Source organism: Pleuronectes platessa, chromosome 15, assembly GCF_947347685.1.
Source record: "Pleuronectes platessa chromosome 15, fPlePla1.1, whole genome shotgun sequence".
NCBI classification, from domain to species: domain Eukaryota; kingdom Metazoa; phylum Chordata; class Actinopteri; order Pleuronectiformes; family Pleuronectidae; genus Pleuronectes; species Pleuronectes platessa.
Genome location: NC_070640.1, coordinates 1,556,061 through 1,565,672, shown reverse-complemented (window position 1 = coordinate 1,565,672; position 9,612 = coordinate 1,556,061). Strand labels below are relative to the sequence as shown.

General features: G+C 43.8%; 1 protein-coding gene across 1 annotated transcript; it reads left to right on the top strand.

Moving 5' to 3' along the window:
• Positions 1-2,771: 2,771 nt before the first annotated feature.
• LOC128457314 (uncharacterized) lies at positions 2,772-9,150 on the top strand. Its single transcript, XM_053441964.1, has 2 exons — positions 2,772-4,542; positions 6,857-9,150. The coding sequence occupies exons 1-2, from the start codon at positions 2,881-2,883 to the stop codon at positions 8,651-8,653; spliced, it is 3,459 nt and encodes a 1,152-aa protein (XP_053297939.1). The 5' UTR covers positions 2,772-2,880; the 3' UTR covers positions 8,654-9,150.
• Positions 9,151-9,612: the final 462 nt, after the last annotated feature.

Below are 9,612 nucleotides of genomic sequence, written 5' to 3'. Positions count from 1 at the left end.
CCTTGGCAGCATTGTCAACAAGCAGGGTGGAACAGATGCAGATGTGAGAGTCAGGATTGGCAAGGCCAGAGTTGCGTACCTCCAACTAAAAAACATCTGGAGCGCAAAAGACCTGGCCATCACAACAAAGATCAAGATCTTTAACAGCAATGTGAAGTCAGTCCTACTCTACGGTGCTGAGACATGGAGGACTACGGTGAATACAACAAATAAAATCCAGTCATTCATCAATACCTGTCTGCGACGAATCCTCCAGATCCACTGGCCTAACACCATCAGCAACAAAGAACTGTGGGAACGTACCAGCCAAAAGCCAGCGGACGAAGAGATCCTCCAACGACGTTGGAGATGGATAGGCCATACTCTCCGTAAACCAGCCACAAACACCACAAGACAGTCCCTCAAGTGGAATCCCCAAGGGAAAAGAAAGAGAGGTCGGCCGCGAAACACCTGGCGTAGAGACTTGGAGGCAGACGCCAAGAAAATGGGCTACACCTGGGGACAGCTTGAGATGTTGGCCCAGGACCGGGATGCATGGAGAACTCTTGTTTGCGGCCTAAGCCCCAGAAGGGGTAGTAGGCGATGAGTGATGAGTGATCTGTTTTAAGCCGTGTAACACGAGGGAACGATGCGTCACTTCCGGTTCCTTGTTTACATTGTCGAATGTTTTAAAGTGCCTCGCGGCGTGACAGAGAGCCTCCGGCAGCACTGTTATCGTCCGACTAAGTTTGCAGAGACTTAACCTGTTAAAAGATCGGTGCACAACTCTAATTTGTGTACTGAGTGGTGAAGTCACTGTAGCTGGTCTCAGACGATGTTTTTGATATCTCTCTCTCTTTCTCTCTCTATCTTTTCTCCTAAACCTGTTCCTTACATACGTCCCGACCTACACTTACATATTTCATGTGGCATAGAAAATTCTAGATTTAAAGAGCCTTAATACATCTCGACGCCATTCGGCGCCAGAACCAGGAGATAAGAAATCTCTTTGTCTAAAGTTCCTTTGTGTAACAGGCGACCGACCGCCATCTTGTCTTCGACCTCATGTCGTCACCGGGGTCATAAACCTCCATCTTGAAAGTACGTGAAGGTAACATCTTGATCCTGGCCAGACTACGTCACCACGTGATCTCGTCATTACGCCATAGCCACTCCCCTTCCTCTTTAGACACACACACCCACACACACACACACACATAGAGACACAGACAGGCAGACACACACGACCACACACACACCAGTAGATACTCAGTATTACATGTGTGACCATTGTGATAAGTGCTGCTGCTGCTGTTGCCATCTTTGAAATATTGGAGTTTGTTAAATGAAGAATCATGGAATAACATTAACTTTATTTCCCTTTAATAAATACTTTTGTTATTAAAGTATTTGTATTTCTGTGATTATTTGTACATGTGTATGTGAATACAGCTGGATTACTATAGCCTGTGCTCGAACTTAAAACCCTTCATTGTTTATTATATAATCATTAATATTAAATATTGAGATTATTAATATAACATATATCACTTGAGACTGATATTTAAAGATTGACTTGTTGGTCCCTGTAACTAGGGTGGTGCCCCGCAACGATAAGCAATAATTACAGATTGTTTCATTCTTAATTGATAATTTTATTGTTTTCATTAATTATTTAACCATTATTAATATATAACCGTATCATTTCTAATTAATTATTTTACCATTCTTAATTACTAGCTTTATAATTTTTAATTATTTTTAATAAATAATTTCTATTTTAATAATCATTTTTCATGATTATTAATAATTAGCCAACGTCAAGTCTACTACTACTGTTGCACAACAGTGATAAATAGTCGAACGCAGGTTGCAAAATGGACACTTGTTAAGAACGGTGGGATTAAGAATAGATATAAAAGTGTTGGAAGAGACGGCGCCGTGTAAAATTCTCCACTGGAGGTCGCCTGTTCGTTTCTTGAGGGGAGGTTTGTATACAATCTTCGACTGTCGGCTGGGCCCTGTTTCTCCCCACTTCTGTGACCACACAGTGGGGGGTCTGTTGCTCAGTCCGGTCTGGTGGATGCTTTTAATACAGTTCGTGTTTCTTTGTCGGCTCTGTGTATCGTTAGTTTTTGTTTATTCATATCAGTTATTGGGAGCCGGTCTTTTCTCAGGATAATTTTCCGGGTAGGGGTCTGCAGCCTCTGGTGCGGTCTCCCCCTTCTGGTAGGCCCATGCACTGAGAGAGAGGGAGAGAGAGAGAGAGAGAGTGAGAGAGAGTGAGAGAGAGAGAGAGAGACAGAGAGAGAGAGAGAGAGAGAGACAGACAGACAGACAGATCGTTGTCCCCTCAGTGGTCAGACTTTTAAACCAGCGATAGCCCTGGTGTTTGTCTCACACACATTTTAATATGTTTTAGTATTTTGACAAAAGACTAATGGATTCTTATTGCTCTTTTTGTGTATGTATGTATTGTTATGATGTGTATGGGTTGTGTGTGACAACTGTTTGCAAACCAACTGGCCCCTCAGGGACAGTAAAGACGACCTTAACCTGAACTTAACCTTTATTCTACTTTGTTAGTTTTTCATTCTTCGTAGAACACACTCGGCCTCTCACTGAATCTCCTCTTAACACCAGGTGACAACAGGCCGCTGTGAAATGCAGTAAAACCTGAAACACCAACAACTTCTTCCTCAAACACAACCAGCTCCTCCATGTCAGGACATGTCGGTGTCTCCTCCCTTCACAGGTGTGTCAGTGTAAGAACCAGTGAACGACAAGCTGGGAACTGTGGGAGCTGAGTCACTGCAGGGAGTGAACGAGAGAGGGAGGAGCAGAGATCTGGTTCTGTTCAGAGGAAGTGAATCTGTTCTTCAGTCTCTGGCAGCAGCTGAAATGGCGCAGCAAGAAGTTCACCTGGACAGAGAAAGATTTTGCTGTTCGATCTGTCTGGATCTACTGAAGGATCCGTTGACTACTGTCTGTGGACACAGCTACTGTAAGAGCTGTATTAACACCCACTGGGACAATGGGGAAGAGAGAGGAAGCTACAGCTGTCCTCAGTGTAGACAGACCTTCACACCGAGGCCTGTCCTGGGGAGAAACACCATGTTAGCTGATTTAGTGGAGGAGCTGAAGAAGACTGGACTCCAAGCTGCTCCTGCTGATCACTGCTATGCTGGACCTGAAGATGTGGCCTGTGATGTCTGCACTGGGAGAAAACTGAAAGCTCTCAAGTCCTGTTTGAATTGTTTGGCCTCTTATTGTGAAAAACACCTCCAGCCTCATCTTCAGTCAGCTGCATTTAAGAAGCATAAGCTGGTGGAGCCCTCGGAGAAGCTCCAGGAGAACATCTGCTCTCGTCACGACGAGGTGATGAAGATGCTCTGCTGCACTGATCAGCAGTGTATCTGTTATCTCTGCTCTGTGGATGAACATAAAGACCACGACACAGTGTCAGCTGCAGCAGAAAGGACTGAGAGGCAGAGAGAGCTCGGGCTGAGGAGACAAACAATCCAGCAGAGAGTCCAGGACACAGAGAAAGACCTGAAGCTGCTTCAACAGGAGGAGGAGGCCCTCAATGGCTCTGCTGATAAAGCAGTGGAGGACAGTGAGGAGATCTTCACTGAGATGATCCGTCAGCTGGAGAAAAGAAGCTCTGATGTGAAGCAGCAGATCAGATCCCAGCAGGAAACTGAAGTGAGTCGAGTCAGAGAGCTTCAGGAGAGACTGGAGCAGGAGATCACTGAGCTGAAGAGGAAAGACCAGGAACTGAAGCAGCTCTCAGACACAGAGGATCACAACCAGTTTCTACACAACTACCCCTCACTGTCACCACTCAGTGGATCTACACACTCATCTAGCTTCAGGATCCGTACTCTGAGGTACTTTGAGGACGTGACAGCAGCTGTGTCCCAGGTCAGAGGTCGACTACAGGACATTCTGAGTGAGACAGAGACAGAGATTTTACAGATTGTGTCTCAAGTGGATGTTTTACTGCCACAACTAGAGCCAGAGACCAGAGCTGACTTCTTAAGATATTCACAGGAAATCACACTGGATCCAAACACAGCAAACAAATATCTGTTATTATCTGAGGGAAACAGAAAAGTAACACGTATGAGGAAAGATCAGTCTTATTCTGATCACCCAGACAGATTCACTGATTGGCCTCAGGTCCTGAGTAGAGAGAGTCTGACTGGACGCTGTTACTTGGAGGTGAAGGTGAGAGGAGAAGTTGGTGTAGCAGTCACATACAAGAATATCAGCAAAGTAGGAAAATCACGTGAAAGTTTATTTGGATTCAATGATAAATCTTGGTCATTAAATTGTAATGTAAACAGTTATATCTTTTATTACAACAACATCAGGACTCCAGTGTCAGGTCCTGTGTCCTCCAGAGTAGGAGTGTTCCTGGATCACAGTGCAGGTGTTCTGTCCTTCTACAGCGTATCTGACACCATGACTCTCCTCCACAGAGTCCAGACCACATTCACTCAGCCTCTCTATGCTGGAGTTTGTGTTTATCAAGGATCCACAGCTGAGTTCTGTAAACTCAAATAGACTCGAGTCATTAAAAGCAGTGATTTAGATTCTGTGTGTAAATCTTTAACTTCTTTTGTCTCCATGTTTGTTGATCAAAGTTCTTCGTGGTGACGTTTCTGCTCCGCACAGAGATCAGCTGTCAATCAAACACTGACCTTCTTTTATCACATGTATTTAGTTCTCACTTTGTAAAGACAGAAATCTATAATTACACTGACATGAATGTGTTAGAAAAAATGAATGTTGCTGTTGTTTTCTAAATCAAAGTAGAAATCAGGTTGTGTGATGTTTTAGAATCTGTGTTGATCCTGATGAGTGTTGCTAAGGGGCGGAACATTTCTGGAAACTTTCTGGAAACTTTCCTAAGGAAGTTAAGCTCAGGAATTCTGGAAATGTGGACTCTTTTTTTGCAGAAGTTAGTCAATAACAGGGAACTTACAGGAAGTTGAAAACCAGAGGAGTTGAGCCGAGCTCAGCTGGAGCCTGGATGCAGCTGGTGGTGAACATTGTCTGCGTGAAAAGTAAACCTGTGATTTTGTGTTGTTGTTGAACGTCTTTGTCATTACCTAGCATGTTGATTACTTGTAACACTGAAGCCACGTTCATGTTAATGCCAAATTCATCTGTATACAGTAGGCTAACTTTTTACATCTGTGAGAGTACGATGTATGTACAGTTGCAATCAAAAATGTTCAACCCCCCCCAAAGATTTTAAGGATTTATCGATTAAAGTTTTTTCAAAGATCAAGATTCTGCTTCGGATGATTTCTTTATGAGTTGAGTGAAACAGAGAATCAACACAGAAAATGCATGATGTAGTATTTGTGTGTAGCAGTATATTTTGTTAAGAGTGTGCCATGTCACAATTATTCAACCCCGATATAATATTGTTGTTTTTAAAGCTGTCTCACAGTTTTTACGTCAGACAGCCCCATGAAGGTATTCAAGGTGAGTTGCATCATGGGAAAGACAAAGGAGCTTCCACCAAAGCTGAGAGAGGAGATTATTTCATCACACCTAAAGGGCCTTGGGTAGAAGAAGATTTCTAGTGAGAGACATCATTGGGAGAATTATACAGAGAGAGAGAGAGAGAGAGAGAGAGAGAGAGAGAGAGAGAGAGAGAGAGAGAGAGAGAGAGAGAGGGAGATTTAGATTTCTTACAAACACTTTATTTACATATTTTTCATTTTATAAAACAGTCGTTTACAGTAATATTTAATAAATAAACAAAAGTGCTGACGCAAGAAAAAACTCAGTCTGTTAAAAAGTGTGGAAAGGACAGCTCATTGTTGGTGACGGTGCAGAGTATGTCGTTAGAACACCAAATTATTTTTGAAAGACTCGAGATCAGATACCAGTTTGTAAAAGCTGAACTCGGGTCGGAGTCTGGCCCGGAGGTTTACCACCAACACCGCCCTCGCTTCCTGCCCGTCCCTGTTCTCGAACCTGTTCTCTCTACTGATGTAAATGTCCATCTTGGCCTCACCTGAGTAATGGTTCAGGAGCTGCCACTTATCTTTGTTTGTTTTGTTGTAGCCTCCCATAATAAAAACCTTCTCAGTGAACATGACATTAAAATGACTAAAAACCGCAGTTAAAAGAGCGAAGAAACATTTCAGTCTCTTGCACTCAGTAAAAACGTGATAAATAATCTCACGCAGGTCGCAAAATGGACACTTGTTAAGAATGGTGGGATTAAGAATAGATATAAAAGTGTTGGAAGAGACGGCGGCGTGTAAAATTCTCCACTGGAGGTCGCCTGTTCATTTCTTGAGGGAGGTTTGTATAAAATCTTCGACTGTGGGCTGGGTCTCCCCCCTTCTGGTAGGCCCATGCACGGAGAGAGAGAAGAGAGAGAGAGAGAGAGAGAGAGAGAGAGAGAGAGAGAGAGAGAGATCGTTGTCCCCTCAGCAGTCAGACTCTTAAACCAGCTGTAGCCCTGGTGTTTGTCACACACACATTTTAATATGTTTTAGTATTTTAACAAAGGACTAATGGATTCTTTGTGCTCTTTTTGTGTATGTATGTATTGTTATGATGTGTATGGGTTGTGTGTGACAACTGTTTACAAACCAACTGGCCCCTCAGGGACAGTAAAGACGACCTTAACCTGAACTTAACCTTTATTCTACTTTGTTAGTTGTTCATTCTTCGTAGAACACACTCTGCCTCTCACTGAATCTCCTCTTAACACCAGGTGACAACAGGCCGCTGTGAAATGCAGTAAAACCTGAAACATCAACAACTTCTTCCTCAAACACAACCAGCTCCTCCCAGTCAGGACATGTCTGTGTCTCCTCCCTTCACAGGTGTGTCAGTGTAAGAACCAGTGAACAACAAGCTGGGAACTGTGGGAGCTGAGTCACTGCAGGGAGTGAACGAGAGAGGGAGGAGCAGAGATCTATTTCTGTTCAGAGGAAGTGAACCTGTTCTTCAGTCTCTGGCAGCAGCTGAAATGGCGCAGCAGGAAATTCAAGTGGACAGAGAAAGATTCTGCTGTTCAATCTGTCTGGATCTACTGAAGGATCCGGTGACTACTGGTTGTGGACACAGCTACTGTAAGAGCTGTATTAACACCCACTGGGACAAAGGGGAGGAGAGAGGAAGCTACAGCTGTCCTCAGTGTAGACAGACCTTCACACCGAGGCCTGTCCTGGAGAAAAACACCATGTTAGCTGATTTAGTGGAGGATCTGAAGAAGACTGGACTCCAAGCTTCTCCTGCTGATCACTGCTATACTGGACCTGAAGATGTGGCCTGTGATTTCTGCACTGGGAGAAAACTGAAAGCTCTCAAGTCCTGTTTGAATTGTTTGGCCTCTTATTGTGAAAAACACCTCCAGCCTCATCTTCAGGCAGCTCCATTGAAGAAGCACAAGCTGGTGGACCCCTCGGAGAAGCTCCAGGAGAACATCTGCTCTCGTCACGACGAGGTGATGAAGATGTTCTGCCGCACTGATCAGCAGTGTATCTGTTATCTCTGCTCTGTGGAGGAACATAAAGACCACGACACAGTGTCAGCTGCAGCAGAAAGGACTGAGAGGCAGAGAGAGCTCGGGCTGAGGAGACAAACAATCCAGCAGAGAGTCCAGGACACAGAGAAAGACCTGAAGCTGCTTCAACAGGAGGAGGAGGCCCTCAATGGCTCTGCTGATAAAGCAGTGGAGGACAGTGAGGAGATCTTCACTGAGATGATCCGTCTGCTGGAGAAAAGAAGCTCTGATGTGAAGCAGCAGATCAGATCCCAGCAGGAAACTGAAGTGAGTCGAGTCAGAGAGCTTCAGGAGAGACTGGAGCAGGAGATCACTGAGCTGAAGAGGAAAGACCAGGAACTGAAGCAGCTCTCAGACACAGAGGATCACAACCAGTTTCTACACAACTACCCCTCACTGTCACCACTCAGTGGATCTACACACTCATCCAGCTTCAGGATCCGTCCTCTGAGGGACTTTGAGGACGTGACAGCAGCTGTGTCCCAGGTCAGAGGTCGACTACAGGACATTCTGAGTGAGACAGAGACAGAGATTTTACAGATTGTGTCTCAAGTGGATGTTTTACTGCCACAACCAGAGCCAGAGACCAGAGCTGACTTCTTAAGATATTCACAGGAAATCACACTGGATCCAAACACAGCACACAAACGTCTGTTATTATCTGAGGGAAACAGAAAAGTAACATGTATGAGTAAAGATCAGTCTTATTCTGATCACCCAGACAGATTCACTGTTTGGCCTCAGGTCCTGAGTAGAGAGAGTCTGACTGGACGCTGTTACTTGGAGGTGAAGGTGAGAGGAGAAGTTGGTGTAGCAGTCACATACAAGAATATCAGCAGAGCAGGACACTCACTTGAATGTTTATTTGGATACAATGATAAATCTTGGATGATATATTATGGTGGAAACAGTTATAACTTTTATTACAACAGCATCCAGACTCCAGTGTCAGGTCCTGTGTCCTCCAGAGTAGGAGTGTACCTGGATAACAGTGCAGGTGTTCTGTCCTTCTACAGAGTCTCTGACACCATGACTCTCCTCCACAGAGTCCAGACCACATTCACTCAGCCTCTCTATGCTGGGATTGGGATTGGTTCTGGAGCTGCAGCTGAGTTCTGTAAACTCAAATAGACTCGAGTCATTAAAAGCAGTGATTTAGATTGTGTGTGTAAATCTTTAACTTCTTTTGTCTCCATGTTTGTTGATCAAAGTTTGTCGTGGTGACGTTTCTGCTCCGCACAGAGATCAGCTGTCAATCAAACACTGACCTTCCTTTATCACATGTATTTAGTTCTGACTTTGTAAAGACACAAATCTATAATTACACTGACATGAATGTGTTTGAAAGAACTGATGTTGCTGTTGTTTTCTAAATCAATGTAGAAATCAGGTTGTGTGATGTTTTAGAATCTGTGTTGATCCTGATGAGTGTTGCAAAGGGGCGGAACATTTCTGGAAACTTTCTGGAAACTTTCCACGGGAAGTTAAGCTAAGGAATCTTTATACAGTAGGCTAACTTTTTACTGCCGTGAGAGTACGATGTATGTACAGTTGCAATCAGAAATATTCAACCCCCCCCCCCCCAAAGATTTTAAGGATTTATCAATTAAAGTTTTTTCAAAGATCAAGATTCTGCTTCGGATGATTTCTTTATGAATTGAGTGAAACAGAGAATCAACACAGAAAATGCATGATGTAGTAATTGTGTGTAACAGTATATTTTGTTAAGATGTCACAATTATTCAACCCAGATTTAATATTGTTGTTTTTAAAGCTGTCTGACAGTTTTAATGACCTAAAGTGGAGTTGAAACATAATTAAGCCTTTCAGAACTCTATACTGATCCTGCGCTGGCTTCAGCTGTGATGCGTATATAACCCCCCCCCCCCCCCCCCCCCCCCCATGAAGGTATTCAAGGTGAGTTGCATCCTGGGAAAGACAAAGGAGCGTCTACCAAAGCTGAGAGAGGAGATTATTTCATCACACCTGAAAGGTCTTGGGTAGAAGTAGATTTCGAGAAATCATTGGGAGAATTATATGGAAGTTTAAAACTTATGGAACAGATGCAAACAAAATGTGTTTTGTTGTGA

Coding starts and splice junctions, on each gene's coding strand:
- LOC128457314 (XM_053441964.1), top strand. CDS start 2,881: ATGGCGCAGCAAGAAGTTCACCTGGACAGAGAAAGATTTTGCTGTTCG. Junction 4,543..6,856: donor CAGCTGAGTTCTGTAAACTC/AAATAGACTCGA, acceptor TCAGTGTAAGAA/CCAGTGAACAACAAGCTGGG.